The sequence below is a fragment of the Molothrus aeneus genome, chromosome 7 (genome assembly GCF_037042795.1).
Source record: "Molothrus aeneus isolate 106 chromosome 7, BPBGC_Maene_1.0, whole genome shotgun sequence".
In the NCBI taxonomy this organism is placed as follows: Eukaryota; Metazoa; Chordata; class Aves; order Passeriformes; family Icteridae; genus Molothrus; species Molothrus aeneus.
Window position 1 is genome coordinate 25,642,173 of NC_089652.1, and position 25,383 is coordinate 25,667,555.

Genomic DNA, 25,383 nt, shown 5'->3' on the forward strand with positions numbered 1-25,383 from the left:
TCTTCCCACAGCACCACCAGCGCCAAGTAAAAGCTCTTTGACAAAATGTGGGTTAAGATGCAGCCACTTACTGTAAGAGCAGCCGAAGACCTCAACTCTCAGTCCTATCCGCCCACCAATGTTCCACTTCAGGGGGATGAAGCGCAAGAATCGAGCCTTCACGGAGTGCAGCAGTTTGTGGTGAACCACACTGTCAGCATTGCTGTTCCCTGTGAAAACCTGGAAAGACAAAAAACCTGGGTGAGACATTAAGCAACAAGAGGTGAACGCAGCACTCTGAACAAAGGCTGTGAACTGTCACCCCTCTTCACGATTCTTAGTCTCAAAAATTAATTAAAATTATTTTAATTGATTGCCAAGTTTTCTGCTAAGTGCTGCATCTTTTATGAAGGGAAACAAGGGAGATAGCAGCACCTCAGCAGAGTGGGGATGTATACACAGAGTAACAAAAGCAGGTTGTAGATGGGGATGATGCTGAAGATGCTGCACAATTTCTCCTAAGCCAGGCTATTCCTGTGCACTGTAATACTCCATCAACCCCTAAAGTAGTCAGAGTCCTGTCATCACAGTGAAAGATGGGGCTTGATTTAGCCTTTGGTGCACTCATGGAAGAACTAAATGATAGACACAAGCCACTAAAGTTCTTGAGAGTCTGGGAAGAAGAACAGGACTTCCAGATACCCAACAGAAAGCTCAAGCAAGGAACAGGAGGAGATAAAAGCCTGAGTAAGTACACAGGAGAATCAGCATTTTGACTGTGTTTGCACCCAAGAGAGCTAAAGCATGCAAACATAATAATTTAATTTCTTTCCTTACCTATTTAATTAATTGCCTGCAACAGCAAGCCAAAATTAATGGCCCAAGTCAGAATTATAACTTAGCAAGAGGAAATTCTCTCATGGATGAAGAATGACCGAGGGATTTCAAAGACAAACCTTCAGAAAAACTTCAAGGCTGTATTCCTGCCTGAAGCATTTTCAATTCATCTTTACACCCTTATCTGTAATATTGGCCCAGGAATATCACAGACTTCCTGCAATCCTCAGAACATTTCAGTAATTCAGCTAGGATTGAAATTTGAAGCTAACAGTTTTGTAAAACATGAAAAGCAAAGAGAGAACACACAAAAACATAATCTCACAGGAGAGCCATATTTGTAAAGGAGGTCCTGCATTTTGTAAGCATAAAATTTCATCACAAAAAGTTGTACCCGTTTAAACTGCTTCTGCCGTTCAAAAATTGGCACCATTCACCTACACAATGTAATTGTGAGCAAAATTGGAATAAGCCCATTAAAGCAGACCTACAATTCATTTTGATGGTTGAAGGATGTGTTAAAGAGATTAGGGGTTCATCTCCACTCAATTTTTTTCCTCAAATGCAAGCATTCCAACATTTTCCCAAATGTTATTATAAATGGTGCAAAACCTCAAATTCAGTGTATTCCTGTTTTACTAAACTCAGCATTCATTTGTTTTATTAGAACTATATTAATTAAACAATATTCTGGAACATCTCTAAGGCACAATCCTTTGAAAATATACCATTTCATTTCACCTTAAAAACTGTAACTTGGGGAAATTCTCTTCTATATACAATAGGCCTTATTTTCCACCCAGTCATGAACGCAAAAGACCACATATATCTCCCTTCCTAAAACATTCTTAGCATTTCATTGCTGTTATTGCCTGCATCTGAAGATGAACAACATTACTGAAATGATCTCTCACAATCCCAGTTACCTCCTTGAAAAACCACCCTTCAAAACATGTGATCATGTGCTGGTTTTGGCTGAAGTGTAGTTAATTTTCTTCACAGTAGTTTGTATGGGGCTGTGTTTTGGATTTGTGCTGGAGACAGCATTGATAATACAGAGATGATTTAGTTATTGCCAAGCAGTGCTTGCACAGAGTCAAGGACTCTTCTGCTCCTCATCCCACCGGCGAGGAGACTGGGGGACATGGGAAGATGGGTGACCACAGGGATATCCCATCCCATTGGCAGCACTGTGCTCAGCACACAGAGCTGGGGAAGGACAGAGGGATGTTCAGAGTGATGGAATTTGTATTCCCAAGTCATCATTACATGTGATGGAGCCTGGCTATCCTGAGAATGGCTGAACACCTCCCCACGCATGGGAAGTGGAGAATTGTTCTGCTTGCAAAAGTGTGGTTGGCTTTTGCTTTACCCATTAAATTGTCTTTATCTCAACCCATGAGTTTTCTCATGTTTAATCTTCCAATTCTCTCCCCCACCCACAGAGGGAGAGTGAGCAGCTCTGTGGGGCTCAGGTAATGGTTGGGGTTAATCCATTACCGATCTGTAAAGTTATTTCTATTAGGAGCTTATCAGACTGAAAAGGGGAAAAATTTGGTTATCCCAGTTGTCCTCTGTGGTGGTTTGACAGGAAATGTGTTTTTTGGGATGCTGTGTTTTTGGCCAATGGATATTCAGACTTTAATATTGGCATTTAACCTGGCCATTGGGACATGGACACGCCTCTGAGAACACGGGGTTAAAAGCAGAGCTCTCCCCTGGGAGGGCCCTCTTGGGTTTCCGGCAGGAAAGAGTTCGGGTCTCTCCCCCGGCCCAGCTGCTGGCTGGGCAGGGGGAGGGGAAAGCCATGTGGCCAGGGAGAAGGTATCTTCATGGGGGCACTGGCATTGTGCCAGTGTCAAACCATGACATCCTCAAAGCTTTGCTTTTCCTATACCTCTAGCTCTGAACTTTTTATGCAAAAGATCTTTTCTACAAGTATGATATGACAGTTAACTAACCTCTCATAAAATAAGCTATATTTTTTTTAATGGAGATTCTTGTTGATGTTAATTCAAAGTTAACCAAATACAGATATGTTTTGAGGAGTGGAACAAACAGTAGTTCTATATGTTCTGATCTTACTCATACTGCTTTTCACATAGGAGCCAATTTCAAATTCCAGCAGAGAGTTTTTCCTAGATTTTTTTCCTTATATTTCAAGTGAAAAATCTTGTTCTTTTCAGAACAAGAAACTAATGGAACTGTCAGTAGAGACTAAGCCTCACAGTCATAGCTGTGGCAGTCCTCACATTTTTAGTAAGACACTTATGGATATATAAGATGCATAAAGGAGACTGTTGTTTTCTGTTTGTTTGCTCCAAAGGGTCATGTTCTTGGAGCCCTGTGATTATGTAAATGTCTCACCTTTAATAAGATAAAAAAGAAAGAAGATAAACAACAAAGGAACAGAGGGTTTCCAGTCCTCCAAATTGTGAAGAAAAGCTTAAAGAGCTGTTACTAGAGTGAAAGTGAAGGTGAAAAGTAAGAGACAAAAGAAAAAGTACACCTTAATACTGTGAAACAAGATGGGGGAGTCCAGCAAACTTTAGAGACTGTCTGTGCCATCAAGGAGGTTGTGGTTTTGCCAGGGAAAAGATTCACAGCTGTACCACACCCACTGCGAGTCAATCTCGCTGCCTACCCACTGGCATCTTTGCTAGGGATCTTCCCTCAACACCTCAAGCAAGAGCCAGAATTATTCACATCCAGCCTCCAGATCAGTTAGTTCACTCCAAACTTGATGGGCGACTATGTAAAAACATCCTTCCCAAACCAAAAGAGCCACACTGGTAAAAATAAATTATTCAGAGGTCCAATACTGCCCTTAGAGCACTTTTTTTCTCAAGCTCCTCTAATAAGCAAAGAGCTAATGACGCTTTTAGAGAAAGGAAATCCACAGGCAGTGCTGTACCCATTGATCTGTGCCTACGAGATGGTTCTGTGAGCTGCTGGCACATCCCTGCTTGCTGCTACCGATGGGGCATCACTGTGTGTGTGCCTTCAGGATTGCTTTGATTTTCCCTTCCAACTCCCACTGCTATACAGATCACCTTTTGATGCTTTATGGACCACCTGTGGGCTGTAGACCATTGATTGAATAATACCAATTGCCACAGATGGTCACTGGAAAACTTAAGAGCCACAGCTGACAAAGAAAAAAATCCATCCATTAAAGGAGATAAAAGTGGGATGCAGTACCCAGATTTCACAGCCCCGGAGGTTCAAATATTGATTAACAGTAAACCTATCGGTGAGAATGGCAGAAGTCCTCTTGAGAAATGGCCTCTATTACAACTTGTTGTTGATAAGGATTAATTCCCAGGACCAAAATGACAAACAAGTGCAGAAAACAAAGCACTTGCATTTCCCATGCAACACAGTTGCTCTGGGAGGGAGCACAGCCCTTCAATCTGTGTCTTTTAACAAGCCCTTTAAACACAACAGACGGATGATTTACATGGGAAATTCTGCCTCTGGCATTCTATGGGGCTTATAAATCAAAGAGCTCCATTAGTGCCAGGTTTTGCCACCAGCTTCTTGAAGGCAAAAGCTTTTCCCCAGTGCCAGTGGCTGCCAGGTTAACAGCTGGCCGGGGCTGCCCCTCGGACCAAGCTTGTTCCACAATGCCTGGGCTCTGCTGTGACACAGACCATGGCACCACAGTAATATTTTATGAGGCTTTTTTTACAAGCCAGCAAAGGCAGGTCCCACAGCATGAAAAGGTGAGGGCAGAGCAGCTGCAGTGGTTTGGAGCAGGGTCCGACCGGCTCAGTGCTGCCTCTTGGGCAGCAGCTGTCAGGATGTAGGGAGGAATAGCAGAGACAAGCAGACACAGTGCTCCTCCCAAAGCTCAGCTTACCTAGTTCATGGATTATAGTGAAAAGGACAAAATGGCATTCCAGTTTAAATGAAAAGAAAATTTTGAAAAGAAGCATAAATTTCAAAACTGCTGTTGTTGTCTGGAATTTGCATGGATGAGTCCCTCAGGAAAAACAATGATTCAACTAAATGGGCTATTTTCACAACTCTCCCATTCAGAGGGATCCCCAAAGCTTTTGAAGGGCAGTTCAGGAGAATGTCACACAACTGTGGTGAAATACAGTTTCAGTTGTTTGATAAATCTGAAGACACATATTGGTTTCTTTGCCTCATGTACTAATTCAGAGCTATGCCCGATCATACCAGTGAGACCTGATGAGCTTCAGATCATCCTTTGGCCAACCTCTTAGACTGGTCTCCACCTCCCAACAGACAAGTGGAAATTGGGTGCAAGTGTCTGCTCATGAAAGCCCAGTTAATCCAAAAGATAAGATCAGCTGCAGGACTTTATCTCAGCCTCCCCCAGCACAAACTCTCTGCACACCAAATGGCAACTTATTTAAAGACTTGCAGAGGGTGCTTCCCATCATGGCTCTGCTGAATACATTCTGCTCTCCCACTCCATTAGACAGGTAATGGGATGGGTTCAAAATGAGTATGCAAGCAGCAACATCTGCACAAACCTCAGCCCTGTATGGTAAGCAGGCAGACCTGAGGTTAACTGCTTTCTAGGGGAGGTATTTTAAGACATATTGAAAACTCTCATTTCTGCCCAAGTAACTCTGATGAGCTGAATTGAGGGGAAAGAAATAATCAGATTATAAATGTGCAGAGGGCATACAACACAGATGTTAGCAATTTCTAACATTTCTACCTTCAGTAAAAGAAATACAAGCATGGAAAAGAGCACTCCACTTCAAATTTCACCTGTGACATCAGAGTGTGCTGTCTCCAGTGCCTGAAGAAAAAGGACAAGAGGGCACTTGATTCAAGCTATCCAGAACTTAGTGAGGGAACCAAAGGGAGACAAAAAGCAGCTAAGATGGTCATAAATCCCAGAACTGCAGTACTTATGAGCAAAACAATGTCATTCTCCCCTTTAAACTTCCGTAGCCAGATGAGAAAGATCACGAGCTAGGAGTGATACAGAACTTCCTGGATATGACTCCCAAGTACTTGAGTTTACATGCACTTCAAGGAAAGAAATAATTTTCAATGAAGAAACAACATGAAAATCTGAAAGAGGAAGGAGAAAGCATTGCCTAACTTCTCACATTTTTCAGGCTGAAACAAACTCTGACTTTTATCTTCTCCAAAGGCAATGGGATTTCTGTTCTGCTGAAGTTTATGTTACCTGGAATGCAACTCAGTGGGGCTACTGGGTGTGGGTACTAAATTCAGGTTTGGAGGAAGCCAGTGACTAAAACCAAGTTATGGCAGGGGTCCTAGGTCTCTGCTTGTATGTGTGGAAAGAGACCAAGGGCTACCTTGACAAGGACACAATAAACACCCCATATGGAAACTCAGCACCCTCTGATTTGAATGGGATGCTACAGGGTTTCTTTTCACAGAAAAATTATACTGCAGCAGGGTTTGTTACCTGCACCTTAGGCAGGTTTGTGTCTACAAATTTATCCAACAATGAAAATTAAAAAAATACATTTAGTTTCTGCTGCAAAACAAAAAAGTAACTGTCAGTTCAGGCAATTGTAGAAACTTGCCTCTTTCCCCTCAGCTCAGCCCTAAAACACAAAAAGATATAAAAAATAAAATATAATTTCAAAGTCTAAATGTTTGGGGTTTTTTCACATTTCACCATTTCTGCATCCTGTGAACGCCAGTGGTGAAAAATGTTGCTTTGCTTTGTAATGGAAGAAGTCCTGCCTAACACATCAAGCCAGAACTGTTAATATCTTGTCACAAAGCAACACAGTGAAATTGCTTTGCTGTCATCTCCATCGCCCTGTGCCCAGACTGGGAGCTGCTAAAAGCTCCTCCTCGTTTGGAGGGTGAGTCCAGGGCAGCTGCCAGGAGTTCACAGCAGGATCTGGCCCCTGGGAGTTGTTCTCTTTCAGCATCTGGCCTTAAAAAAAAATATTTTACAGTTAGAGGGGGGCAGACCATAGGGAGAAGGAAAGGATGACAAGGAGGACTGCTCAGCTCCTCTGATGTTCAGAGCTCTGTTTTCAATACCACAGAGCTACATTTGGTACATGGATGGCAAACCTAAGTACTTTCTTTTCCCACCTCTCTTTCTCAAAAGGCAAGTTAAATTTTCTTTCAGTATTCTTTCAAACCTTCTGCAGAAACAAAGTAAATTTACTTGGGAGGAACTCGTCTGTTTAGGAGAGTAAATGGGAGATTTTTCCACTGATTTCAGCAGGTTTCAGCCTGAGCCCAAGAGAAAACAGCTGTCAGCCTGGTCCAGGGACCAAAAGCTGGAGGGCAGTTGTGTCCACTTAGCACATCAGTCACCTCTGAGCATCTCTTTCCACTTCATGTCTTTTTCCTATAAAAGCACCATGGTCTTCAAGACAGAAGGTAAACAGTTATTTCTGGTTAACAGCCTTCTGAGCTGATTAGCCTGTATCCAGACTCATGCTTTGGAGCTGGAAGCTCCAATACTATGACTCAAGCCAGTCTCAACCCTATCCTACCTTCATAAAGAGAAACCTCCTTTCTGCTTATGTTTCTTCTTTCCCAACAGCAGCTACATTTTTCTTTGTGAAACACCCATTCTTGACAAGAACTTCAGAAATAATATCCCCTGGCACACTGTCAGACAATAACCTCAGAAACAATATCCCCTGGCACACTGTCAGAGCTGCTATTAGGGAGGAGCAGGGGGGAAAAGAATAGAAGAGGCACCTGTCAAAATTATCCTCCCATCACATATTATCTGAGGAAGTGACAGCTTTCCATCTCATCCCTCTACCCCCTAACAGAAAATTTAAAAAAAATTCATCTACAAAGAGGTAGTTAAACTTCCCTACGCAGCAAGGATTAAAATGCCTCCTGATCAAGCAGGAGTCCTACTGGGACTGCATTACACTTGTTACTTACTGAGGGGCTGACTGCTGTGCTCCAGCAATGCAGTGTCCACCTGGGCTCCTGAGCATTATTTGGACACCTCTGAGCTACTGGCAGTTTCTGCACAAGTAGGGGAGAGGAGATGCAGTAGTGTGTCAGGGTCCATACTAATTCATCACTTCCCTAAATGATCTGCTCAAGTGAGAAGGTTATTTGCTGCTAATCCACCCCATTACACTGTGTTCATACCTTTCTGTCTGGTTAGCTGCTTTCCAAACACAGGAACAAATGCTGTTAACAACATCATTAACATCAGATAGATGACTGCCCAAAGTAAACTACATTTATATAAAGGATGCTGCTTATTATCTTTCTCCTGACAGCTGGTAGAACTAATCACAGTGTTTCTAATAAAACCCCTCATTTTTGCATCATCAAATATTTTGCAAGCAGAAACATTAAAAAAAAATAAAGAATAGCCATTGAGACAATCTATATAATATTCTTTTCTAAATAGGTCTGTATCAAAATAAAAAATGTGTGTAATTGTGACATTAGAAACATGAAGTTTCTTGGGTCCCTTAAGGGCAGTGAAACACTTCTATTCAGATCAAAGAAAATGAAACAAAATATTGGAGAACTTTTTAACCCTTTGCACATTTTTTCCCCTGTTCTGATTTACCCAAAAAAAATTCTAATTTATTTTCTTGCTTTTTTCAGCATCACATTTCTATACTGAAAGGGACAGTTTGATCTTTAAACAGTTTGAATTAGTGTCAATCTGTTTCCAGAATCTGCCAAACTGTACCTTGGCAAAGTCTGAGATTCTGCATCTGCCAGAGACCTTTCCCAATAGGCAACTTGGGTACAGTAATTTCTTTTGAAGAAAAGCAAATTTACCAAATGGATAATACACAAGCTACATCACTTGACCTCAGGATGAGAAAATGGTTTCTGTCTTCTTCCATTTCCTCATACAGATGTAGCCCAAATGCCTGATCCAATCTGTAGTTGGGCAGGTTGCCCTTCTTCTTCCCAGCAATGAACCAAGTGCAATTTCCTTACTGTGCTGAGACACCCTTTGCATACATATGTGAAGTTGCATCTCACAAAACTGCATTGCATTCATGGAGAATGGATCCCTACTTTAGATTTTAGAATCAGTTTTGCCTTTGGAGCACCTGGAGGTGAAGCTGTTATCACTGTTAATATCATCCCTGCGACATAAATAAATAATAATAGAAGCAAGAAGCAAGCAGCAAAATTAAACCTGTAAATTACAAGTCTAAGCTAAAAGTCGGCAGCTAATTCCTGCTTCTGTTCAGCCTCCTGCACTTTATCTTAAAGGCAATCCTACATAAAGATAGTATTTTAAACTAAATCACAACAAGGATAAATATTTCCCCAGTACCTTGACTACATTAACCTTAGCCAACAGACTGAAACTACTCTTCTGCTGCCAACACTAATCACAGATTTCAGCTGTTCTGCATAAATCTCAGGGAGACCTTCATGCTTTACATTAAATTAGTGGGATTAACAATGTATTTATGTCTGGCAGTGTTGGGGGAACTCTGGGAACCTTCCCTGTGTTTAGCTTCATCAAAGTACATCTAAATAGCTGGTGCTGTACACTCAGTATCTCTCTGGTTGCAATTTGCCAGACGGATCCAGCAAGATGACACCAGAGAGGTCTAAGTTATTCCATGCAACAGTGACCTCAGATGAATACTGTGCTTCATTATCTTACATTATTTCGCTGTTATAAAGTTTCATAGCGTTTGCATTTGAATCAGTAAAGTAATATCCTGTGAAAGAAGAAAAAGGTAGGCTTGATTTTGTCCAGTGTTCTATAAAGCACTGAAATGCAGGTGCCTACACACATATTTCTTGTTATATCCTCCTCCCCCCTGCCCCATAGCAACTTCCATAAGGAAGAAAAGACAGGTTATAGTAGTAGGCAACTCCCTTCTCAGGGGAACAGAGGGTCCAATGCACTGGACAGATCCTTCTCTTATGGAAGTCTGCACCCTTCCTGGGGCCTGGGTTAAGGACATCACCAGGAAAATTCCCAGCCTTGCACGGCCCTCAGACTATTACCCATTACTGCTCTTCCTTGTGCAATGAAGCCACAATCCCACCCCTCAGAGCAGTGCAACTGTGCTCAAGTACATCAGCCATAGTCTTGGCCCAGTGAATTACACAGACTTGTCTCTACCACAGGAGGGCTAAATTTAATTGACATACTTTTCTCCTACAAAACTGTTACTGTAATGCTTGCAGCATCCTACATTTGAGTCTTGTCATTGCACTTTCACATTGAGGTCCATCACTGAACCACATTAAATTAATCTTGAGGACACTAAAGCAACTTAAAGAAACCACATCTCTTCCTCCTGCAATAAAGTAAGATGAGCTTTTGCAGCATCTTGGCAGGCAAATGTGCAATGTCTTCCAAATGCATATCTACCCATTAAGTTTCGACCACACATTTCATTATGCCAACCACACCAAACAATCCTCAGCAGTAGGCTCTGAAGATCATGATGTTCTCTAAACTATAACACAAAAAATAAAAATTAACTTTCTGTTAGTGATCCAAAGAGGAGGCCTGAAATTGTGACTCTGAAGTGTAATTTTTTCTGGCATACAAATAACACCTGTTACTGTTGTTATGGTAGGACATATGGAGTTGTGATACACTTGGCAGGCCCAAGATCACATCAGACCATCAATAAAAACTGTTCTACTACTTTTATTTTAAAAATTAGAAGATTATGGGAATTTCTCAGTGAGTTTGAAGTTTCAATGCTTGTAAAAACAGATTTTGAATTTATGCATTACCCCCATGAGGATGAACACAAGAGAAGGAAGGTGGAAATAATTTCTTTCAACAAGAGGAGTTTCTATGCAATAAATGTTCCTGTAAATGTGCAAACTGGGATGCATCACACTGGACTATCCCTAGGACCTTCAGTAACAGTTTCAGTCTTGTCCTTTCCCCAAGGAGGATCATCCTAGAGAACCTGTTTCTCTCTAACAGCACTCTCTAACAGGAAGGTATGTGATGCTGCTCTTTGTAAACTGCCCTTTTTCCTTTCACTTCCATACAGTTTTTCCTTAAATCATAGCTAGGCGAACACTTAAAAACTAGAAATCTTTGATGCCTCTCCAATGGTATCAATATTTCCCATTTAAGTATGGCAAAAGTGGTGGGAGTTGGAGGTGAGGGGGAAGTATGGGAAAAGAGGAGGGAGTTGAGGAGAGAGGAAATCAATAGCTCCTTAACAAGCCCTTCTCCCGAGGTGTGAAATCCAGCACACAGGGCTCTTTTATTCTTTTTATCTCCTGATCATAGGTGAAAGAAAGGCTCTATGAATAGGATCCATGAAAGAGCTTGTCTTTAGAACAAGAAATAAGAACATCTAACATCTTTTGCAAATATTAAGATGAAGGCATTGTGCTTAAGGTATTTTTCTTTTTATCCTGAAAGCAGTATGAGTAGCTACACCTTGAAAAGTAGCAAAGAAGGGAAGAAAGAAGCAAGTGTTTTTAGACAATGCAACCCACAGAGAGGAAAATTAACCTATTACATGATTTCCTTTCAAACCTTTTGCACACAGTAAGGCCTGAATAATAAGCTGGGCTGGGATGTACATTCACAGTTCAGTCTTCAAAGATGAGCTTGTTCTCTGGCAAACAGAAGAGAACTGTGCAAATATACAAATTTAACTTCTAGTAAAGAAAGACATTTAACTTCTAGTAAAGAAAGACACTGATATACCCTCAAGTGCTTCTGCATCAATGCTACAGTCTCATGCACATTTGAACTCACCAAGTTTCTGCAGTAGAGCATTAATGAACACCTGAACCAGTACCCATGTGGAGAACACACAACTTTGGCAGCAGTTTCTTAAAACACCACTAAATCAACACATTATTAATAAAGGAAAATGCAGCAATTCCACAGGCTCCCTGATAACTTATTTTATGGTATCCTTGGAGAGTGTCAGATTAGCATTTTCCAAGAGTCCAGTTTCTCCCCATTCCGGTTGTTCATGTGATTTCCTGAGGAATGGACTGCGCTAAGGTCCATTAATTACTCTTGATTACAGGAGAGAAATGGACAGAATGCACTCATTCTAACCAGGAAAGCACAGCCTCAGATATTTTAGGCTGAGCCTGTCAATACAGGTGTCTATGGTTGTGTCAAAGGCACGTGTGCTAACTCTGGAAGTGTAACTAACCTGGGTTATGAAAACACAACCCAGCAGACATATGAGTGGAAAGCAGCCACACCAAGGAGGCAGTACAGAGCCTGTAAGGATGGTACAGAGCTTGTAAGGATGCAGTGGGAAACACTGGTAAAAAGAAAGGTACTATGTTTTAAAGAAAGCTTAGAAACCAATAGGGACAACGAGTTACTATTGACCACTCTAAGATCCATATGGATTGAAATTCTTCCACATCATTGGATGGTCTGGGTTACTAAAAACATGACCAGGTGATGTTATTTCACTCAGTGGTAGATAAGGCATTATGAAAAGATCCAAGACTACAGGAAACAGAGAGAAGCCTTTGTCACCTCTGAATAGGGAGTGTAATTGTCCTATCATTTTAAACTCCAAATTTTAGAAAACAGAAATGCGTAATTGCTGGAGTTGGCAGGCAAGGTACCCAACACACAGACACAATGTGCTCTTTAAACTTAACCAGCACTCAGGATGAATACACTGCTATTGAGGAGCTTCTCTGCAACACTGTCCACACAAAATTGTAATTCAACACACAAATGCAGAACTTCACACAAACCTAAAGTATTATTTTAAAGCAGAGATTAACTTCAAGAAACAAAAACCATAAAACCTAGGGTTTGCTAGTTAGAAATCAAAAGTAACAACAGGATAAATTCTTTTGAGAACCATATAAGTATTTTAAAGTCATCATATTGGAGATTTAAAATAAATCAAAACCACTTATGCTGAAAACAAATTTCTTTAAAAGGAAAGAAGTAAAAACCATCTGGTAAAATCAGAGGCTGAGAAGCTATTTGAAGTAGGAAGCCTTTTCTCTAAAGGGGTCACAATTAAAGGATAAAAATGGAAATTAGGATCAGCTCTGTAAGTACAGAATACCAGCATAATAAAATAAAATGGAAAATAAAGAGGATCAGAAAATGTAAAGCATCACACCACACAGACAAAATCATCCTCACCACACAACCCATCTGAAATAGCTTGGAAATCTGCTACTGTCATTCAGGAATCCTGAAGCCTTGTAAATTGCTGGATGCAAACATCAGTTCTGGACTCAAAAATGGCCAAAAGCCCAAAGAGATTTTTAGGAATTGCAAGAAAAAGAAGAGAACCAGCCATCCAGAAAGCACTGAAATTGCTTTATATATTAACAGCTATGTGACCCCCAACTTGAAAACTGTGATGCTTTTGTCTCTCCATTTGACAAATATGTAATTGAATTGGAAAAAAAATATAGAAAACAGCCATAAAGTAGGCCAATGATATAAAAGATCTTCATAATGTTGAAAGATTAAACAGACTGGGATTTTTTAGCCTGAAAAAAATTATGTCTGAAGCAGAATACAACACGGACCTATAAAATCATGAATAACAGACATAGCAGGAGATTGGGGAATTATTATTCATGTTTACTAGAACATGAAAGCCAAACACTCAACATAATTTTCAGAAAACCTGTGGACCCAGTAGCTTTTGTTTTACTAGGGATTTCTAGATGTGTTTTCTTGTCAAATTTCTAGGTCTGTCTATATGAATTGTCAAATCTATTGCTAAATTTTACTGATCTCTTCATCAAACCTCTAAAGAAAAAACAAAACCTCAGAAACCACAAAACTAATAAAACATATAAGCTGTTAGATAAAGGGGTATATTGAGATTCATAATTATTCAGTGTCTCAAAGCATATGCTGACAGAAGAGTTGAAAAACATCTCTTTCTTTTCCCCCAGTGAAACATATTAGGGAAATTTCTTATTTGAAGCTGGTGACATTTTGTAGGAAACTATGAATAAATGAAAAAAAAAACCTGCAAAAAACCTAACTAATTTTATTTGTGAACTATTTATTCATTGGCTTATTTTCCAATAACTATACTGAACAGGAGAACGCTGAAAAACAATAAAAATCTAATTTAATTTCAAAGTTTCTCTTTGAAAAATGTCACCAAAAATGATCCTTTTCCTTGAACAAAAAAACCCAGTACTGACACAGGTAATTTTTCAAAGAGAAAGTTTATCCTTAATTTGACTAGTCAGAACCAGGGATTGTAACTGCGAAATTATCTGGAAATCAAACACAGACCTTGTATTTTGGTCCATCAGTTTCCCTCCCCTCCCTCCTAGTCACCCAGCCTTACAAACTCTATCTCACTTAGGAAGATTCAGTATCTGAATTCAGTATCATCTGATTCAGTATCATCCACACTACTGAAAAAAAAAAAAGTATTGTTATGCTCATTTTAACGACATCCTAACTTCTCAGAATGTATTTATTACTTTAAACAGATATTTCTGCCTCAAAATCATCCAGAATTAAAGAACTGAAGATTATTACTTGAGCATTTCCAGACAGCTCTTACTAAAAAAAAAGAAAAATCTTTATCTCTGGGCTGTATGTATCCTGCAGGCGTCTCTGCTGGGGGTGAGGGCAGGGGGGGGTTCCCCAAAAAGCTGTCAGCAACCTCAGGAAACCAATTTGCCCAGGTGGCCCAGTTTCCAGCAGCATTTTAGGTCTTTATGCCAGCCAATGTGCACAAGGTCAATTGTGATCATTTCAGCTCTCCCATTTCTGGAATACTTTAATTATGCAAGCACCCAGACAACTCTTCCTGCCATACCAACCCCATGTTCTTATGTTGGGACAAACCAAAACACTGCCCATTGGAGAGAGCAGAAGGGGAGAGGGGGTGTGTGTGGGGTGGCTAGGATTCATCCATCATCATCATCATCATTGCATTTTGACTAAACTGATGCTACAAAAGCAGCACCTTTCTTTAATACATCTAATTTTATGCCATTGTTCTGCCATGGCTTACACAAGTTCAGCTGCACCCCAGCAAGGACGATCACTTATTCATTCTCAGAGTCTCCAAGATGTAGAGCTTTATCTCAGCCACCAGGAAGAACCTCTCTTGGCAGCTCTTGGGGATTTGCTCCTCAGAGCAAATCCAAAGGTTCTCAATCCAAACACTATTTCCAGTTCCAAATCCAAACAGATGGGGAGGGACAAACTGGGAAACACTCCAGCTTGCAGGCATTACAGCTACTCTACCAGCCTCCTCTGCCCAGGGGAGAGCAGCTGGCAGAAATCAGGAGGGCCAGGACACACTCCTCATGTTCATGGGAGCTCCCATGATCTATAAAGAAAACAGAACTGAATGTTTGAAGGAGATGAACTCCTCTTTCTTTCCTTTTCTACCATAAAGGTAGGTAGAAAAGACATGGTCTATTCCTAAGGTCACCCTAAGTATTAGTTTTCATCACAGATGGGCCAAAAATCACAAACTCTGCCCCTCCTTACCATAACAACCCTAGGCATAATCAGATCACCCCAAATACAAACTGCTTCAAGCCTTTTCATGTGTTGCATATAGCAAGTTCCATGCCTGGTGCTTAGGACAATGTGTGAGTTGATCTGTGCCCCACTCTAGACAAAGGAAATAATGACACAGGGCCAGGAAAACCTACCTGTGAGCTCTGACAATTAAAGACAATTAAATTGAAATGGACTTGAAAGGTTTTAGACCCACTGGTTAACAAATGTTAAAAACTAACCTAACTTGTGCTGATGATCCTATTAATTATGTATTATTTATGTATTAATTTCTCTTTCAGTGAGCTTGATTAAACCATTCCCAGCCTGAACCACCATAAAACTGAGAGACTGCAGTTCCCCTAGACAAACAGAAAAGGCTTTGCCAGCTGACTTGGAGGTCTCTTTAAAGGAGAGAGAACCATTTGACAGCTTTGCTCTGTCATGATTTATTTGAGGCTAAATCATAGCCTCCAATCAAGGCTCTACCAGGAACTTCACAAACCATCTTTATTTATCTCTTGCACAATCAACCATTCCTAACTGGATTGAAGGGAGGTTGAACAATCAATCTTGTTAATTGCCTTCAATCAATTAAAACAGATTTCTGTTATTTCAAGCAGGAATGCTTGGTTTTGTTTGGTTTTTTTTTAACTCAGAAGTAAAATGTTTTATTTATGTAAAACACCCTAAAAAACTCAATCTTCTGTTGAATAAATCCTGCATTTGTAAACAGAAAAATAAAATTTATGCCTATATAATGCAACAGGATTGAGAGGTGAATGAATTAAAGAAAAAGACAAGGCAATGAGAATGTTTAAAACTGGGACTCAGTCTTTTAACTCATATGATTTGTTTTTTAACTCACATGTCTAGATGTGACTTTTTATGACCCTATCTTCATTTCTGCAACTTTGGCTAACAGACACTCATCCTGCAGATGTATAAGCAAAGGGTTCTCCATGCTGATCCAAGAAACTGGAAAGGGCTGTAACATGACCTGTGTTTATTTGTTATGCTGATGCTACAGTGGCTCTCAAATAGCCACTTGGACTCCTGCAAAAGACTAACTGCAATATAAACAAATCCAGATGGCTTTGTTTTGACATATGTAAAATCTTGAATCTGCCATCGGACTGATGTGAGAAATCTCTAGCTTTCCACCATCCAATTAAATAAAAATAGCCTATTTTTACTGCTCAGGCAGATGAGCACACAGCTCTCACCAGGGTAATATCCAGGGCATTTTAAACTCTCTCCAAAGATCTGGAAATCCTAAATGCACACATTTTTGTATCCCCATTCTGGGAATGCACATAAGCCCTAGTGTTGAAAGACCCATAGCAATTAGGTTAATTGACATTACATCCTATTGCTCCTTCCTTCTAATCTGGCAGAAAAAAATCATCTGGCCCCAGAAGGAGTTAATAATACAACATTACAAAGTGCTTTGTGTCTGTAATAATATATTTTCCTCAATGCATCATGGGAAGAATGTGCTTAATTGAATTATGTAAGTGGAAAGGTACTGTGATTTTTTTTTTGATTGTTAGCCTTCCAAGTTTTTTCTGTGTTTTCTTGTGCTTTTCATGCATATTAAATGCATGAAATGGACTAAAACAAGAAAAAAATGAAATAGGTAAGCAATAATGCTACTGTATCTTGTTTCTTAAATGCATTACTAACTGCCCCACTATGAACTCATCAGAACATAATTAATGTCAACTTGGAAAGATGAGCTTTTTTTTCCCCTTTTATGGGGGAGAGTGGGCATGTGTGGGAGGTGGTGTACAGCTGTCATCAAAGCCCCTCAATTCCTAGCTGTGAAAACTTTACCTAACCTACACTGAGGAGTTGAAAACCTTTGCTGAGGAGTAAAAGTCTGCCCTACTGAGAACCTCCTATGTGCAATGCTGTTTAGGTCACTGAAAACTCTGCCATCAGACTCCCTCTGATGACTGACTCTAGTATTACCCAGGGCTAGAAAAGCCATTTCAGATGTGCCTGCAGCAACCACTGCCAAGGCTTTTGATGCATCTACTGCACCACTGACTTGTCCCAGCCATGTTAACCCAACATTCTCCACCAGCCCTTCAGAGAGGCTCTGCCAGTCCTTGGCTTTCTGCCTGTTTGCCACAGGAGGCTTTTGCAACCATTTTCAATCCAGATCTTGGATTTGCAAGGCAAGATGGGTTGAGAAGGTGTGAAGGACACTGTTCAGCAACAAACAGTGGCTAACACACTGCTGGAAATGCACGAAGTCAGCTCACTTCTCAAGGTTTATGCTGATCTGGACAAACAGATCTGATCTCACAAACCCACACTACAGCTGCGGAAATATGTTCCACCTTCTGAGAACACGATTAAGAAATGCCACTAAAATGGTTTTCAGCAATACATTCTTTTATCACTGAAGTTCTGTTCATTCCACTGGGACATACTTTAATCTACACTTGAATTTTGGTTTCATGGAACGATATAATGGTTTGGGTTGGAATGGATTGTCCATTTTAAAGATTATCTAGTTCCAACCCCACAGCCATGGGCAGGAACAGCTTCCACTAAACCAGGTTACTCAGAGCCTCATCCAGCCTGGTCTTGGTTTGGCATTGCTGCAAACAGAAGACAATGCATATTGCTGTAATCACAACTCCTGTGTGATTATATGCAGAATATCCTGTGTATATATATGCAGAATGAAAACTCGTGTCACTTGCATCTAAACCCCATGTGCATTCCACTTTGTGATTCAGAATTGTATTTCTTCAGTCACAATCATTATGTTTTGGGTGGATGTGGTTGTTAAAGCAATATGCAATTTAAGAAATGATACTGTTGCAAAGCAGTTTCCTACTAAAACAATTCACACTGCAGATAACAAAGATGTTCTTGCAGTCTATTTTTAGAAAAGAAACAATACTGCTGAAACTGCTTTTAATGGTGAATAGTTGTATTAAAAGGCACTCAGGGTAGGTTGAGGGGATGGACAGCAAACATTTTTAAAAAATGGGACAGCTTAAATTCTTCAATGGGCAGAAATGCAGACATATAGTATGAGTTTTTCCACAACTCTTTCACCCTCCACTGTCTCTTGAAATACTGTACAAGAAAATGTATCTAATTTATTGCAGTAATATGACACCTTACACTGAACAGCACCTAAAACTCTTTCAGGCTACAGCCTGGCACCAAAATTTTCAAGATAGCCGTGTGCTCATTCCACCTATCCCACAAACTTCCTGCTTCCTGGTATACATGATTTTACAATTCCTTGTGCTTCAGTTCTCGTGTGCAGTAACTCTGTTTTGTCCATTATACAACTTGCCAAGTCTGTATAATGCTCAGCAATGAATATGAAAATATGAACTAGATTTAGCATTATTAGAGACAGTCAGGAAATCATATTTCCTCTCAGAAGTGATCCCCACTAACAGCCCAGCCTGTTCTGTACACATTTCTGAGGTGCCCACAGAAATTATATTCCTTCTATGCCATTGAACTGCTCCTCATTCTGGCACTGCAATCACTCAGCTCCAGCTCATCCCGGGCTGCACAGCAGGAGGGCTAATTCAGCATTCCTGTGTAGTGCACTGCCAAATGAACGCCACAAAGTGACAGCTTAGCTGCTGCATCCCCAGCCAATTTCAATTCCCTGTGATCCCACTAAGGTGAGGAAAAGCACATGAACCCCCAGTGTTGACTGAACTGAAAAAAATCCTGTCTTTCTTGCAAAAGCATCATGTTATTCTCCTATCAAATAACATCATTTTCTCTTTTTTCTTAAAGAAAAAAAAAAGCATGATTTTTAGTGACACTGAGAAAAAGCATTTTATAATAGATTCTGTTAGCTTTGGCATTTGTCGGTTAAGATGCATTACACAGCCAGACAGAAGTATTTCAGAATTAGCCATTACAGCTATTTAGCAGGCTAAATACTAGGAAGAAAGTTCACCAGTCTGTAGTTTAACATACCTGGGCTGCTCTCAGGGTGGGCCCAGTCTCTCTGGTGATATCTGAAGTGCATCTACTTAGCTCACTGTTTAAGAGGATATCTTGGCTTTGTCTCAAGATGCTACACTGACTGCTGACCCATTTTTCCCCTGGTTCTACAACCCACTCCCATGCCAACAGAAATTAACTGCATGAACCATGAGGAATTTCTAACATTCTCCAGATCCAACTCCCTGGACTGAACAATAACAGGACACCAGGACTCACAAGGCATTTATTTTTTTGCCACTTAATCCAGACAGTCTCTGGGTCCTGACTTCTCATCTGTCAAATAGGGGTAAATAATACCTTGTCAGTCTTTTCACCTACGTACTGCTTCTCTTCAGGACAAATCATCTCACTTGACGGATGTTCCTGGTGCATGGCAGCACACATCTTAGCAAAGAACTTGTTCTACAAGTTCTCTGATGTTAGCAAAGAACTTGTTCTACGCTTTTTAAAAAATCCTATGATGTAATAGAAGTGTAGAAACATATTATCTTTCTCTCTTGCTAGAGAACCATTATCCAGAGTCCACCAAGCTATTACCACTAACTGCAGGTGTCAAGAAACTTGACATCACTTAAAATAGCTAAAAGCTGAAAGGAAGTTCTATAATTCAATTTACAAATGGTTTTCAAGGTATACAGAAACTGCAATGGCTAAACAGTTGATGGCAAAATGGATAGAGTTGTGAAGTTACTAAACTTGTAGAATATAAGCAGCTTGTGAAAGGAAATTAATGGATTTTGATAAAGGAAAGAGAAGACAGCAGGCAGAAAGAAAGAGAGAGAGAAAGAGAGAGAGAAAGAGGAAGATGGAAAGACCTCTAAGAACCCTCTTGGATGTTACATAATATTTTTATGGAGGCCATTTATGGGGAGCCTCTCACCTATAAATTAAATAAATACAGAATGAGAGATCCCAGTATCCCTTCACATTTACAGTTAGAAAAATTAAACAAACAAATTCAGAGTCCAGCATCTCAACTAAAAGGTACAGAATCTTTACTTACTTGAAAAGAGAGACTTCAGCAATTTTCCACAGGGTTAAATAAAATAAATTTACTGGTTTCAAAGGATATATGCATGTTTAAACCTGGAGTAACTTTTATCTCTTTGACATGCTGCCTCTCTAGCTAGATGTTAAAATTACTGACACACGCTGGAGTGTCACATTTTAGGGGATCTAAGTTAAATTATTCTGTTATTATTCTTCCCTGTAGCTGCTCTGTGCTCCTTTGATTGAAGCAGAATTGATAACAATTTGCATGTTAAATTCTTTATCACAGACGCAACATTTCCTTCCCCAGCAAACAGAATTTGTTTGTAAGGAGGCATCCTAGGGAGGATAAGGGCACCTCCAGGATTATATTCCCCTTGGGATCTGTCCTTTTAGACTTTGCCCATTACTCAAATAGTTTATCCAACCCAAAAGATTGCAAAGTTCATGGAGCTGACCAGGAGGGACAATATTAATTTTACTGTGGCTGTTCATATTTCAAAATTATCACCTTGCTTTAGTGGTCTTTCTGAAAAAAACTCAGATCTAGTTTTTCAGGGCCTTTTACAAGTGATCAGACAAGGAAAAACGAGGTGCTTCTGCCTGCTACAGACATTCAATAGCAGCAAATATGGACCTCTCATCCTAGCTCTGAGCCATGCAAGACTCAATAAAAATCACACAGTTTTGTTTATTCCACTCTTACTTGGTTTCTTTAAGAGACCAGCATGCTTGCACACCTACACTTACACATCCATTCATACATCATTCTGTGCCAAAAATATTAAGGCTGCCAGGCAGGTGTTAAAAAGCTGGAAAACATCAGCATTCATTTCTGCAGGTTCTACCATGAACTCTTCCCCTCCTCTCTGTTATCTGGTCATTTATGATTTCTGCAGGACCCAGGCTTCAGCCAGCAGTGGAGAATGTTTCTGGAAATCTCCACTGTTCAGATGCAGTTCTTCAATAAAGCAGGTGTTCCCACTAATATCTTCATCCTTACATAAATTGAAAGGGCGGGGGGGGGGGGTCACAGTAAATGAGGACGAGGAGAGGAAGCCAGAAAAAAAAAAGGAGTTCCATTCATAAGGCCTATGAGAATTCACTTCAAGCCCACCTGCACTAGAGATGGAGCTACCAATTATTAGATAACATTTTTAAGGAGACAAATTAAAATGACAATGAAGAGAGTTTTTCTATAATATTGTTTACATTTAATCAAAAAATGCTGATTCATAGGAAGAGTCACTATAGTCTATGACAGCAAGCAGAGTAACTGATTGCAAGGCTTTCAACCACATTTTAGAAATTTTAAGGTCAAATCCTTATTGACCCTTATGCACATCTGTAATGTGGTCATTTAAATAGAAATCTGTAAACTTGTTTTGAGCTATGCCTTAAGGGATAAAGTGCTGGCTCACTTCATTTAGTGCTGGTACCTCTCTCCACTTGCTTAAAACCACTAATCCTCTTATCAAGAGATTGATCAGGACGTGAGAGAGTGGTCTCAGTGACAGGTCACTCCTGCCTCTCAGGCAACTACTTATACTGCTTTGCCTTAAATTAGTTGGAGAGGCCACCTTGTGGACAGGGTATGAGGAAAACCACACAGATGGACATGACAAGAGGAAGGAGCAAGGACGACTTTGCTCATCAGCAAAAGGCTCAGGCTCCAGCTGCCAGGAGTACACCTGTACACCACCCAGTGACTTTAAAATGCAGAGCAAGTACCCATTCCTGGGAATAGAGGAGGTATTTTATTCCAATAGCTACCTCTCACTATCACCAGGGTTGGTCTTTCTGATTCACAGCAACAATTTTAAATGCAGCTTGCTACCAGTGCAAAGCGAGTGGCTCAGTGCCTTAATGACACAGCAAGGGAGGCAACAGCTCTCTCTCCTTGGCACCAGGCATGATCTTGCTCTCACTTGTTTTTGTCTTTTAACAGGTCAAATTCTTGTTCTCAGCCTATGCTGTGGTGGGGGTGAGAAGGGGGATAAAAAACTATTTAAAATGCTGGGATCTGATTTTTTTCACCAGGTATGCAGCTTAGGTAAATTGAACTTTTTCCTCAAATACATATAAACTCATGAAATAGTTTTATTTGCTTTAAGATTCCAAATTAATTTATTAATTTTCCTTGTGACACAATTAACTTCCAAAAAATCATAATAACCCATCATCTCATGTTAAAATAACAAATATTTGTAAAATAAACTTTCTTGTGAAGTACACTTCACAAGAATTTCCCATCAAGAAACGAATAATTATGGGTCTGGAGCTGGGTTTGAAGAGCATACAGTGAGTGAAACTTAAGATGGCATATTGAGGAGAAAACAAAATATTGAATAGTTGCTCATTAATTAAAGACTATCCGGTTTCTAGGCTGAAAGGAATGGAGGATGCTGTGCAAAAAATAGTTTGTGATCAGGTAATTAAAGCCCTTCATACTGCACACACATTAGGGGGTCTAATTAAGTTTGCAATGACATTTTCTATCCTTCAGGTTTCTAACTTCATAGCTTAATAATGTTCTTTTAACATTTATTTTTCATTTGCAATAGCTCTCTGCAATACCCCAACAAACCAGTTATGCATTAAGATGTTACATATAAATGTATCTGCTTTTGATCTTTCTTAAAAGAATTTCTCAGTCTGTATACCACAGACATAAAATGAAATATGTAGCACTTTCTTCCCTACCAGGAAATTCAATATCTCTCTTTTTTTTTTCTCCACAGACACTTTGAGCCCATAGAATATGCTGTGGGATCTCCATATTTATTCCACTCCAGCTTTGGAGTTAACAGCTAAAGAGCTCTCAGTTGCACAAGAAACAAAGTTGATGACATCTGTACCACAGATCTATAGATAAAGTGGGATTACCACAGAAAACAGCCTTTTACAAAATTCTCTATCATCTACAGAGTTCTCTGCTTTTCCCTATGAGCCTGGGCAAGCTGGGTAAAAACAGGGAAATATTCAACCCTGTTTTGTTCTTTCCTCACTCTTTTACAGAACCAATTTAAAGCAAATGTTGTATTGTTCGAGAGCAAAGTATGCTGATGCAGGAAATTTCCAATTTGTGAAATACCACTGGCCTTCCTTTGCTTCTTTATCCTAATAGGGAAGGAAACTTTTAATTCTAAACTTTAAAAGCATTCAACTATAACCAGTTGTATCCTAAGAAACAATCAGGTGGAACTTCCTGGGCAGAAACTGATGCAGATGAAGTTCCACCTGAAAATGAGGAAGAATTTCTCTATTGTACAGTGACCAAGCACTGGAGAGGTTGACCAGAGAGGCTGGGAGTTTCCCTCCCTGGATGTACTCAGGAGCTGTCGGGACACAATCCTGTGCCACGTGCTCTGGGATGGCCCTGCCTGAGCAGGGAGGTTGGACCAGGTGAGCACTGTGGTCCCTTCCAGCCTGACCCATCCTGTGAAACAGGACACGGACCCCAAAACAGAGGTATCACCTAGTGTTGTGCTGATGAACATCACCTTCCAGCAACATCCTTAAAATCTTTCCCTCTTTTCATGAGCTGTGCTTTGCTCCAGCAGCCAATGGCCCCAGACCAGGTGCCTTTTCCTCTGCAGCACCTGGGGGTGCTGAGGATGCCTGGGGGCTGAACTGCCCAGCCCTAGACTTAGTGCTGCTTGAGAAATAGAGTATTATAACTAATACCCACACCCCTTCTCCAGAGCCTACATCCCTCCCCTGGGAATAACAGAACCAACCACACAGTATAAAGTGCAGGTTACTTATACATTAAAGAGAGCAATGCTTATAAATTACCTCTTCTCTGCAGTGGATAGTTACAGCCAGCACATCATCTTATCACTAAGATTTTTCTCCATCTAATTCTATTTGCTGTTCCTCAGTGAATATCAACAATAACTCATTTAGCTTTAATGACATTAAAAGTAGAGACTGTCCTTGAGATAGCATCTAATTTTTCTTTATGAAAGCCAACATAAATTCTATGTACGAGGTCTCTGACAGCCTGGTAATAGAGGTGTTGTTAAAGTGAGCTAAAAATACAAACCAAGATAAAAAAAAAAAAAGTATCTTTCAGAGGAATCATTAGAGAAATTGATGAGGTCTGTTTGCTTTCCTTGCAGTCTCTGAGGACATATTATGTATATAAAGCATGGAGCTAACACTAAGTCTGCCACACAAAGATACTAGTTGAACAGATCTTGACCTTTCCTTCCATCTATGCAATAAAGATAAAGGTTATTACAGGAGTTCTGCAAGATCCCCTTATTATAATTATCTCACACTTAATATGAGAGTTAGTAAAATTGTAGCTATTTTTTCCCTTCTAGGCATTCCTGTGAAGGGGAAAAAAGCAAATAAACACGGCCCCTGAAGTCCTAGATCAAAATGCAAATACTAAGCAGATTCATGTCACCCAGGCAAATAGTTCTACTATTTCTTAACTTTCTGCTTGCTTTGTAGCCTTGCTATTTGTATACAGTTGTGTAGATGAATGCAATTATTAATAGATTTGTGAGTTTGATATGTACAGCTGAGTGTTCCCTACTGTGAATAACAAAATTACCAGTTCAGGGATTTGCGACCTGGGATTTGGTCCCTCTAATTTCCTCCCATCCATAACCTCACAACATCCTTGTAGTCCTCCTGAGTTGCCTGCCATTTTTCCAAATGGCATAAAGTTTCCATTTTAACCTGAGTTACAGACAAAGAGAGAACACCAGCTGAAAACAGAGAAGGTGTATCATAATAATCAAACCACAGAATTGCTTGATACAGTGTGGTGACAACACCAGCGATGTTCCCACTGCCAGTTCCATGAAGGAAATGCCAGTATACACCTACTGTGAAGAAGACACCCCAGTCCTGGTCAAGGACATTCCTCCAGGTTGATTAAATATAGATGGAAATTTTATGTTCATATCCCAAGCAATGCAAACCTTCAATTGCTTCATGATGGAAAAAAAAAGAAAGTATCTGCTGAGTGGAGAGTTTTGTGGGAGAGAGAAAACATCAAAGTTGTACATTTCTCTGGAGTAGCTACTACCAGAAGGGAAAGCATAAAGGAGGTGTGCTTTCTGTGGCTGTGCTGTGAATGATATCAAATGATATCACTGATTTTTCTCAGCACTTTTATGTGTTTGAATTACACATGT

The 25,383-nt window shown here is 40.1% G+C and overlaps 1 protein-coding gene across 1 annotated transcript in view; it reads right to left on the minus strand.

The window, feature by feature from the left end:
• CNTNAP5 (contactin associated protein family member 5) overlaps positions 1 to 25,383 on the minus strand; it is a 271,512-nt gene that overhangs the window by 151,057 nt on the left and 95,072 nt on the right. Inside the window, exon 4 of the mRNA XM_066553687.1 lies at positions 72 to 219. Within this exon, the coding sequence (XP_066409784.1) occupies positions 72 to 219 (148 nt within the window). The remainder of the gene's footprint in view (positions 1 to 71; positions 220 to 25,383) is intronic.